The sequence below is a fragment of the Betta splendens genome, chromosome 12 (assembly GCF_900634795.4).
Source record: "Betta splendens chromosome 12, fBetSpl5.4, whole genome shotgun sequence".
Lineage (NCBI taxonomy): Eukaryota > Metazoa > Chordata > Actinopteri > Anabantiformes > Osphronemidae > Betta > Betta splendens.
In genome coordinates this window covers 11,570,572-11,582,004 of record NC_040892.2, presented here as the reverse complement: position 1 = coordinate 11,582,004, position 11,433 = coordinate 11,570,572, and the positions used below count along the sequence as shown (strand labels likewise).

The window sequence follows — 11,433 nt, the reverse complement described above, 5'->3', positions numbered from 1 at the left end:
TGGGCTATGGAACCTAACTCCTTGAGAGGGGCTGGACCCTCTTCTACTCTGGAGTTGCCTGCGGTGAGAGGCGGCGAGCTGGTGTGGGCTTGCTCATAGTTCCCCAGCTTAGTCGCCATGTGTTGGAGTTTTCCCCGGTGGACGAGAGGGTCGCTTTCCTGCGCTTTCGGTGGGGGATAGGTCACTCTCTGTCATTTGTGCTTACGGGCCAAATGGTAGAGTGGAGTACCCGGCCTTCTTAGGGTCTCTGGAGGGAGTGTTGGAAAGCACTCCAATTGGGGACCCCATTGTTCTTCTGGGAGATTTCAATGCCCACATAGGTAACAACAGTGATACCTGGAGAGGCGTGATTGGGAGGTCTCCCTGATCTGAACCCGAATGGTGTTATGTTATTGGACTTCTGTGCTAGACACAGTTTGGCCATAACAAACACCATGTTCGAACATAAGGGTGTCCATCGGTGCACATGGCACCAGGACACCCTAGGCCGGAGGTCGATGATAGACTTTGTAGGCGTTTCACCTGACCTTCGGCCATATGTTTTGGACACTCAGGTGAAGAGAGGGGCTAAGCTGTCAACTGATCACCACCTGGTGGTGAGTAGGATCCGCTGGCAGGGTAGGAGGCTGGAACGACTTGGCAGGCCCAAACGTATAGTGAGGGTCTATTGGGAACGTCTGGTTGAACCCTTTGTCAGAAGGAACTTTAACTCACACCTCTGGGAGAGCTTCAACCAGATTCCGAGGGAGGTTGGAGAGCACCATGTTCTCTGCCTCCAGGGTCTCCAGTGTCTGTTGTCGTGGTAATTCCCGACCCTGGTGGTCGATGCCGGAGGTAAGGGATGCTATCAAGCTTAAGAAAGAGTCCCATAAGTTTGGTTGACCTGTGGGACTCGAGAGGCAGCTGATGGGTACCAACAGGCCAAACGTGCTGCAGCCAGTGCCGTTGTGGAGGCAAAAACTCAAGCCTGGGAGGGGTTTGGGGAGGCCATGGAGGAGGACTATCGTTCGGTCTCAAAGAGATTCTGGCAAACCGTTTGACGCCTCAGGAGGGGGAAGCAGTTTCCCACCAACTCTGTTTTCAGTGGAGGTGGTCGGTTGTCCGAGGGGGTCTCCTCTAACCCCTCGACATGCCTTCTGCAGAGGAAGCAGAGGCAGGGGACTCAGACGTGGACTCGCCCATTACCCAAGATGTGGTCACCCAGGTAGTTTGTAAGCTCCTCAGTGGCAGGACAGCGGGGGTGGAAGAGATCCGTCCTGAGGATCTTAAGTCTCTGGATGTTGTGGGGCTGTATTAGGTAACGCGCTTCGTTTGGACAAGGTAGACAGTTCCTCTGGTCTGGATGACTGGGGTGGTTGTCCCCAGGGGAGAGAGTTTGTTCTAACTATAGGGGGACTATAGGGGGATCACACTTCTCAGCCTCCCCAAGAAAATCTATGCCAGGTTACTGGAGAGGAGAATTCGGCCAATTGTCAAACCTCCTATACAGGAGGAACAATGTGGTTTTCGGCCTGGCCGTGCAATGCTGGACCAGCTTTATAACCTCAGCAGGGTGTTTGAGTTGTTTGTTTGTTTGTGTTCTGCTAGGGCAGAAGGTGCCAAAAATAGTCTGACAAGTAGGATGGAGCATGAGGAGGGTGTGTATGTGTGTGTCATTTGAATTTAGTTCATTCCCTGGCGGTTAAAGAGTTGCACAGTCTTCAATGAATGTGTCCTGATGCTTCTCAATCTTCTCCCAGAAGGCAGGGGGGTAAACAGTTTGTGTGAGGTGTGTATGATTATCCTCCACTAGTTGCTTTGCGTTTGCAGCTTGTGGTATACTGTAGATGTGTTTAACAACAGGGGGATTTCAGCAGTGCAGTTCCCAAACCAGGTAGTGATGCAGCCAGACCAACTATGGTCTCCCCATTAGGAAAGGACTAGGATTCAAGTTACTTTAATTCATATATTTTTTTATTGATTTGAATAAAATAGAAAACTGTGACAGGATGGCTGAGATCAATTCCAAATGCTATGAATGCACCCGAAATGCTTACCAGCTTCATGGGTTTATAGCCACCCCCTTTATGTTGTTGAAACTGACCAGAAACCAAACTAACGGGCATCGCACTATCGTGGTGTTCTCCAGAAAAACACCTGACAGGTGATGACCCCTCTCCTCGCCTCAACCCCACCACCTCTGTGCTATATAAAAGAGCAGCTTAAAATTCGATATCCAACTTCCAGATAATAACAGTCCTGGCATTAGTTTGAGATTAGAGATAAATAAGATAAAATACATACTTTATTAATCCCCTTGGCAAAATTTGTCCTCTGCATCTAACTTATCCTGCCGATAAATGCCGATAATGGAGGATAAGCTCCAAAAAGCTCCAAAACAATGTTTTAGTGTTTCTGCATTGGTGTTTAACAGTGCAACTTATAATGGTCATGTTCTGATGCCACACTACTGTAAAACAGCACAATACAAGCACAGTTGTCATTGCGGTTGCAAAATGTCAATACCCAGGAAATTATCATAGAACACGTGGCTTCTGTGGAACAAGCGTATCGTGACCTTCTTCAGAAAAGCACATCTGACTGATTTTAACTCTGCACTGCACTTAGTGACCTATGTCATGATTTTATAGAGTCAATCCTTCAAACTGATTAATGGCCCATTTCTCCCGAAAACCACACCTACACATATTCATGTCACAGTTATGATAGCCCATGTGCCTAATAAGTATTTGATTAAAATAATAATAAAACCTACCTGTATATATATTCCAAAACTTTCCATTACTTTGAATGGAACTAATATACAGTACAGTACCTGCAACTGGATTTTGCCTATGCATGATGTCACCTCCAGGTGGTTTCAATCATTTTTGGACTAGTAAAAATTAGATCATCTTAATTGAAAATGACCAGTCATAGTTCAAAAAAAACAACTCTAATTTTTTTTTTCTTATTGATCAGAATAAAAACACCAATGAGAATTTTCTGCTAATATTTGTGAAAACTGTGGCAGGATCCTTGCAATAATTTCTCTAAATGCCATGGAATCATATTTAATGCTTAAAAAAAGCTTCACTGGTTTAAAACCATCTGCTTTCCATTATTGAAACTGACAAGAAACCAAACTTAATGGCATCGTACTATTGTTTCCCACAGTGATTCTCATGTTGTCTTTCATGTTCCATGGTAGAAATGTACAGGTCATGTTCTAACAGTTTTAGGTAAAACTGACAATTTGTCCATTTCTTCGGAATCCACACATACACAATGTCGATATCCAGAAAATCAATATTTGCATTGTTAAACACGTATTGCACTAATGATAACATTTTACGTTAGCATTAGTGCAGTACAAATAAGATAAGATACATACTTTACTGATCCCCTTGGCAAAATTTGTCCTCTGTATCCAGATTATCCTCATGGGAGGGCAGTGGGCTGCTCAAATGTCAATTCCCAGGAAATTAACATGGAATTCAACACGTGGCTTCTGTGGAACAAGCTCATCGTGACCTTCTTCAGAAAAGCACACCTCACAGGTGAGGTGACCACACCTGTCGTCTATAAAAGAGCAACTGGCTCTCATTGGGACCATCACACTTCAGAACAAGATCTGACTCTACTAACAGCGACCATCTACTCAAACGTAAGTCTGCAACTACTTATTTCAATCATTACATCAGTGAGTGAAGAATCTTTGTTTCTAGGATCGTTTAGAATAGACACTTTTCAAAGGCAATCCATAACAGGAGAAGTGACTCAGATAATTAACAGAACCTTTTATCAACCTTTCATTACGTTTGTAGAAACACATTATTAGGAAACTGAGCTGCAGTGGGTCTGATTCTTAATGGAACATGTTATACTATGTTAGACTGGAAGGTTAGGAATCCACATTGGTTCCATTTTAAATGCTAGAGCAGTTTTGACAAAGATCTGTGTTGACTTAATTTTCTGCTGTGTATAATGACTGTAACTGTTGTCGGGTTTCATTTTCAATGTGAAGCAGTCAAATGTGTAACATGATAAATCGGGTTTCCATCCCACTGTGATCACACATTAACTTTGTCTGATGCAGGAAAACCAAATGGCTGAGTACATCACAGACCTTAAAGTGTCAGTAACTGAACAGGAGGAGACTGAACTCCGTGGTCAGGGCTACACCGTGCTGCCTGAGAATCTGAATCCAGATGGAAGGGTAAAAATATACCTCTGGTACAAAAAGGGCCATGGTGGCGCCATCAGCAGGATCCAGTTCTCCTTCCTTTCTAGCATGACCTCTGGCCTGCATGAGGCAGGTTATCGTAAGATCAACAAAAACCTTAATGAGGGAACAGCGGGAGACACTATCTACCTCTGGTACTTCAGTGGGTCCCTGCCGTCTGATGTTCCCATCACTGACCTAGCTGTTGCACTTAATGCTAAGGATGAAGCCAAATGGTACAAAGCTGGCTACCAAAGACTGGCCTGTGATCTGAACCGGAATGCTGGAGGAAACAGTATCTACCTGTTTTTGAAGAGAGCAAAGCCAGTGTACATCCGTGCCATCGATGCCAGTGGTAACTTTGATGAAGATGTTAACAAATTCCAGAAGGGTTTTATCCGTGTGGATGAAAACACCAACAGAGAGGCAGGAGGAAATACTGTCTTCATCTGGTACCAACTGACCACTGATGACAAGCAGGCTCTCCACGGCCCACTGGAAATCTCCATTACTGACAACCAGTATGCCAGTTATGAAAGCAAAGGCTACAAATCAGTGAACCAGGATCTCAACCAAGGGACCGGAGGCAACCCTGTTTTTCTGTGGTACAAGAAAGATGTCCCAAAGAACCCCATCAGAGATCTCTCTGTGATCTTCAAACAAGAAGTGGATCCGTTTGAGAATGCTGGGATCAAGGTCATCAATAAAAACCTCAACGAAGGCAACAAAGGTGTTGAAGAATTCCTATGTTTTGCTGAGTGAACTCTGAGGTGAAAACAAAAAAAAAATTTAAACAATGAAATAAAAAAATCGTATGGTCTTACTTGGAGTTTGGTGATGGGCTCTCTATGAAATGATGTAACACCCTGTGATCTCTAAGATTCTGGGTTAAAAACCCACAATGATCAGTGGTTTATAGACCCTAAAGTCAAACATGCCTGAGTTTCATTGTATTGTTTTCTCTAAAGTTTCAAATAAAATTTCACTCCAATCTGAAACACTGCATCTTTTTTCAATGTTTAATTAGCTGTTAAGAAGGATCATATGCAGCTTCACTGGGATACTGACTTTCAGGTAAATTCAGTTTAATCAAACCAGGTTTCAGACATTAGAAAATGGTCACTCTTCCCCTATGACAAAGTACTGTTTTATATTTGGTAAATAATTAATTAATAAAACCTGTTATCACAGCCCTGCGATGCACTAGTGACCTGCCTGGGGAGTACCCGCCTCTCGCCCTAAATTAGCTGGGACAGGCTCCAGCACCCCACGACCTCTGCAGGGACCTGTAGAGGTCACTGAGGTCACTGTCACTAAGTATGAAAGAAGATAAATGCAGGAACGTCTTTGGTTTGTTTTAAAACAAATCTTCTGTATACATCTGTATACATTAGTCATAACCAGCAACAGGACCATACGTCGACTTAAACATCGTCACACGGCACCTTTCAAAGAGTCGTCATATCCGATTTTCTTCACGGTGTCTCGAACCACCGACTGCAGATCCACTATGGCTCTAGACGTCACTTCTCCAACCAGCAGAATCATCCCTGTCTTGGCCACACACTCTGTAACAGCCAGAAGCATTAATGTAAACTCAATAGGACTGTTTCCTATTGATTTAATATAATGTTTCTGTCATAACAACAGAACAACTGTGGGAAAAAATTGTTTATCACTAGCTGTAATGTCAGAGGTTACAGCAGTCACTGAGATAATTCACTACCGAACTTTAATCTAAAGGAGAAACACTGTTAGAAGACAACAAGACAATTAACTGTTTAATGATTAGTCATCAAATACCCTCAGTGCTAGTTTCAAATGAGATCAGACAGCACGGCATTTTACTCCTGTAAATTACTGAGGTCGTGACATATTGTGATTTATTATTGGACTGCAAGTGACTGAAGACGTAAATCATAAGCAATATAACTTAATAATAATTCATAGGAAAGCCTGCAGCAGTTATAACCTGTTATAATTTAACACTGAGGCTAAACTCACCACAGGCCACTTTGGAGTCGGGGTCTTGACTCAGGTACGAATCAAGAACAGCATCACTGATCTGATCGCACATTTTGTCTGTAAAAACAACAGAGAAGAACAAGGGTCACAGACAAACGTAGAACTTGAACTACACGCCCAGTTCTTAGGACTTCACGTAAAAATATGTTGATAAATCATCATCTGTAAAGTACAAAAAAGTGCATCACTGTATTATTAGAAACCAGTTTCATCAATTACAGCACTGCAGCACATAATGTTTATAAGGAAACTAAATCAAATGACCAAACAATTAACACAGACACAAAAAACACGAAGCGACTCAAAATATAGAAACAAAACAAATCTGAACAGGTCAGAAAAGCGGGAAAGGAGCGGTCTGTACGTGCACGTGCCTTGGCTTATAACGTTTTATTTAATACTGTACTAAACTAAGATAACGTGTAAGAAAGACAAAACAGCTGCCACTTAAATAAATCACAGCACTTTTACTGTTTTTACACTTTCTGCCTTACGGCAACTGAACAATGACCCCAGAACTACTAAGACTTTGTGTAATAGGTCTGAGCACATGTCCACGCATGTCCACGCATGTCCCCGCAGGCTCCTCAGAGTACTCAGAGTACTCAGGGTACTCGGAGAACTGCAGTACCGGAGTGTCCTTCTCCCACCGACTCGGAGGTGAAGAGGAAAGTCTTCCCGCTGCGGGTTCCGCCGCTCGCGTTCATCTTCAGCCCTGGTTCGGTCGCACAGAAGTTGGATTCACACGTCCCGTCCGTCGATCCCGACGCTGATCCCGCGGAGCGATCGTTCAGTCCGACGCATTAAACTGGTGGAAAACTGCTGACGCAACAGGATCCGTCCGCGTCGCGTCTGATAAGAAATCAGCATGAACTGATCGAAGCGCTCGCTTCCTTTCAAGCTGTTTTATATAAACATCTGACTGAGGGAGCGGTGACGCCGGAAGGGGGCGCTGTTGTCGCACACAGGACGGGATCTGTGGGAAAAAATATAAATGTAACTCGGCCCAGGCATAAACATGAACAATAAAAAACACAACTTCTTATTACATGAATGCTTACAATGCTTTTATTGGTTTTTTGTGTTTATGTGCCAGAAGGTTTTGCCAAAAACACAAAAGCAAAAAGAAAGTAAACCACACTTGGTTAAGCTTTAAGAGACTTCATCTCTTTCGGCCGTGTAATAATTAAAACACTGAATCCTCCTGCAGGTTTGATTCTGGTTTCTCTTCTATCACTCTATCAGGAGGTTGCTTGAGGTTCATATTGGGAACAGAGCCAGATACTAAGAAAACAGTATGAACCTGCTCCACAAAGTAGACGACATAAAGTGGGAAATAGCAGGTTGACAATGTGCATGTGTCACAGTGATACTGGAGCAGCACACTGTAGTAGGTCCGTGCATGAAAAAGACATTATTCAATTTTCATTTTACACATGAATAATGAATTGCACTTTATGCACGGACCCAAAAGCTTGGTCGAACTCAGATTCAAGTCATCTGAGTACGAAACACATCACATTCGATCTCGTGCTTCATTCGAGCGGCAGTCTGTAGCTCTCTGACTGCTGCCTCGCGACCCGTCCACGGATGAGCTTCGATTAAAAATTAAAAGCAGAGGTTTTTTGTTTTTCGTTTTTCTCTAAACGAAAAAAACAGTCTTAAATCCAATTCCGTGTGTTTTTGTTAAAAATATTTTTGCCCGGTTTATTGGTTTGTAAGGCGGTGCTTTTATTCAAATCTGTTTGCCGCCCATAGCAAGAGAAAGGAGAAGCCGGTAAAAGTGGCTGGATGGACGGATGGGAATGGAATGTTTTGAAACGTACTGTAAGATTTACAAAGGGAACTAACGATTTAACTTACACAGACACTCAAGAGTCCAGGGGCCTCATGGATAAAGGGTTCTTTCAGAAACTTGGTCTAAGTCCTTGTCCTTGCAAATGTTCATATGTGTCAATAATTGTGTGATCATAGAAATGTGCGTAGGTCTTCAGTAGCTCCATGGCTGGTGTAAGTACTTTTCTACAGCTATTGCTCAGGTGGTGACACTAAGAGGTGAAACTGGGAAACTGTTAATTATGTGAAGACGATCATTATTTACAGAAAAGCGGTAAACATTAATATACAGCCATGCAATTAGATGAGAGGATGTAAAAACTGATCTTGTCTAATGACGGCTCTAGCAGCGGTAGAGAATCCATTAGATGATCAATTAGAGGATTTGTGTTTACATCTAACAGCTAATTGACTCATCACACATTCACTGCTGACACAAACCATACAGGTCAATTATAACCATTATAACCAACTTCACATAAGACGCCATGGAAACAAGTGTGAAGTCAAAGCTCAGTTCAGGATGGAGTGACATGTGAAAAAACATTTTAGATTGATCAACATACAAATAATCAGTGACGTGGAAAGTGCAACTAACCAACATTGTGTCGAGGTGCTGGTTCGACATGATCCATTCATTTTAATAAACAACGTGGTTGGGAACAGACTTGAAGCTGGAACCTCCTTCAGTCACACGTTCAGATCTGCTCCTCAGACTGAGCTTATGTTCATCTAAAGTCTCCTGTAAAGCTACATCTGCTGAAAAAGGAAGAAACAGCTGGAGACTTTTTTTGACTAACAAAAAATAAGAATAAAATAATAATAAGTCTGGTTGAAATGATGACATCATCAGACACATGTTCAGTCTTACTTTGGACGGTGTTGATCTGATGGCCCGTCTGCAGTCCAGCTCTGGTTCTGGATCGTTTCCCACACTGGGGGCAGAAGGAGTCTCCTGACAGTCTCGAACCCCAGTATGAGGTGATGCACTTTTTGCAGAACCAGTGTCCACAGCTGATACAGACTGGATCCTTCAGAATCTCCTGACACACAGAACAGCAGGATGGCTGTTCCTCTAAAATAACAAGACGCTTCTTCTCTCAGTCAACACATTAATTCAGAACCGAACTGATGAGTCCAACATTGTAGAAGCTCAGATGGTCCAGAGACCAGTCTGTCAGTCCTCTGGTTTCAACTCTCCTGGTGCACACACACTAATTAGCTACTTTTCCTCTGTCACATTTACTGATCTGCATGGATTCTTACACTCTTCACAGTAAAAGCCACCACTACAAACAGCAGCTTTTGCCCTTTGTTTTATAGCTCACTTAGCGACCAATGTGGTGGAAATTTCCCATAAAGAGGCAGACGAGAGAGTTGCCTTTTGTGTGATTTATTATGAAAAATAAAGGAAAACCAAAAACGCTGGAGAAATCAGTGCATACACCATGAAGATGTGATGCAAAGAGCCCACAGACCTCAAGTTGTCTCTGACTTTAACCCCTTTCTCTGGCTCTGGTGAAATGTCTCTCTGCACCAATAGAATGGTTCGTGCCACCTTATCTCACCGTGAGCGAGAATATTTACATTCTTTTTTTTTTCGTTTCACAGCCTTGGGTCTGGTGGGGAGTCAGATAGGATGGAGCCAGAGACCAGGGTGTAAGAGACAAACACATATCATAAACTATTACACAGTCAAACGGAATATCAGATGTTTAAACTTTATGTACGTCAGAGATTAGTTGTTTGTGTAAGAATGTTCAGTATTGCACCTAACCAGCACACGATGACTGTGTTGGATAAGAAAAAGCACAAAGGCAAAATTTTTCCATTACACTTTCCGTCTCATCAAGCCCCGTTGGTAACTGGTACAGGGGAGTTCATCAGGACCTTTCACATTTTAGGTCAATTCTTCAATCAGATTGTAGCTGTTCTCTGTGATTGACAGCTGTCAGAGGGACCAAGACCAAACAAATCAGTGTGTCATCAGTCATTTTTACGTCTACACACATGAAGTTCAAACAGCAGAATATGAACAATGTAGACGATCACAGTCATGTTCAAAAAGAAATTCATAGTTAGAGATTTATTTAATTAGGAGATGAATCTACAAGATACAGAGAAGTTTATCCTGAGGAGTCTCCTGAGGATAAACTAACAATGATTCATATTATTGAGTCTGAATCAATTCTTACTTTGTGTCAGAGGCTCCAGGTTTAGCACTGTATTCAGGCTTATATATGAACCAGTCATTCTTCATTGGCACAGATCTGGATCCTGGAGACTCTGCTTCATCCTCTTCCCCCACACAAACACTCATCTTCTGAAAAACCCAAAAATCCAGAGCTTAACACTTGCTGTGACTTGTAATAAAGTGGATCAGAGTCCACAGTGTCCCACTCAGAGTTTTGTGCCTTTGTGTTGTTAAACACTCACCTAAACTTCAGTTCTTAGTTTTCCACCTTCTCCTGTTTTCTTAAAATGAGAAAGTTACACTGGCTCCCCCCACCCTCTTCATGATGTCATTGTATTGCCCAAGGACACTTCGGCACATGACTTAGGGAAGCCAGCCAACAGCTGTACCTCTTGAGCCACTGCCACAGTAAAAACAAAACTTCGCACAAACCTTCCTCTGCTGCTATTAACCCATGTTCATGACTCACGTCTACCAGAGGGCGACGTTTAAACCAAAACATCAATTTTTCCTGAACAGAATGAGAAGATCAAGCTTATTTTTTTTCAATCTGACTTGTAAACACAATGGACCCAATGAACCAGTAAAGTACATAGAAATTAAAGGCAAATGATCATTTACGGCACAAATAAGAGATGTTACTATGCAAACCCATCAAGTATAAAGGAAGTAATAGTAAAAGATGATGATAAAGTAGAAATGACAGCATAAGAACTTGTAAAAACCATACAGTTTACCAAGGATCTGAACAAAATAAAATCACAATATAGAAGGTAATAAAACAATAAGCCGAAACACACATACAGAATCAAATATAACTTATGTTAAAATAATCCGACATGTCATACACCACTCAGGATTTGTGGACAACATCAAAAATAAACTCCAGCAGTTAAGGAGTTCCAAAGTTGTGGGGCCAAAACACAGAAAGCATGTTCAGCCCAGCGCTCAGTGTTCTGCATGGAAACGCAGCGTGCAGGAACATACGGCTGAATTAAATCACTGAAAAATGCAGATGCTGTGCCATGGGCCGCCTTAAAAGCAAACATTAAGCTTTTAAACCTGATGCAGAAAACAACAGGCAGCCATTGAAGGGATCTAAGCACAGGGGTAACGTGACAGTGCTTTCTTGAAGAAGTCAGAAATCGTGCTGCCACACTCTGGACGGATCGCA

The 11,433-nt window shown here is 42.5% G+C and overlaps 2 protein-coding genes across 6 annotated transcripts; one reads left to right on the top strand and one right to left on the bottom strand.

Annotated features, from left to right (window-relative positions):
- The first annotated feature begins 3,442 nt into the window (after positions 1-3,442).
- LOC114867409 (uncharacterized) lies at positions 3,443-5,202 on the top strand. The gene is made up of 2 exons (XM_029170042.3): positions 3,443-3,646; positions 4,079-5,202. Exons 1-2 carry the CDS (start codon positions 3,470-3,472, stop codon positions 4,964-4,966), a joined length of 1,065 nt encoding a protein of 354 aa, XP_029025875.2. The 5' UTR covers positions 3,443-3,469; the 3' UTR covers positions 4,967-5,202.
- Positions 5,203-5,209: 7 nt separating this feature from the next.
- On the bottom strand, positions 5,210-11,141 carry LOC114867011 (S-adenosylmethionine synthase-like). Of its 5 annotated transcripts, none has more exons than XR_003787783.3 (7): positions 10,502-11,141; positions 10,261-10,388; positions 8,937-9,140; positions 8,664-8,821; positions 6,861-7,205; positions 6,209-6,286; positions 5,210-5,772 (listed from the first exon to the last, which is right to left on the bottom strand). XR_003787783.3 is itself a non-coding variant. In XM_029169320.3 (4 exons), the coding sequence occupies exons 2-4, from the start codon at positions 10,316-10,318 to the stop codon at positions 5,639-5,641; spliced, it is 270 nt and encodes an 89-aa protein (XP_029025153.1). In that variant the 5' UTR covers positions 10,319-10,388; positions 10,502-11,137; the 3' UTR covers positions 5,210-5,638. The 5 variants fall into 5 exon arrangements, 1 of the variants encoding a protein (XP_029025153.1); XR_003787782.3 differs by having other exon boundaries at positions 8,664-8,824; positions 10,502-11,140; XR_008696266.1 differs by having other exon boundaries at positions 8,664-8,824; positions 8,937-9,108; positions 10,502-11,139.
- Between the last annotated feature and the right edge of the window lie 292 nt (positions 11,142-11,433).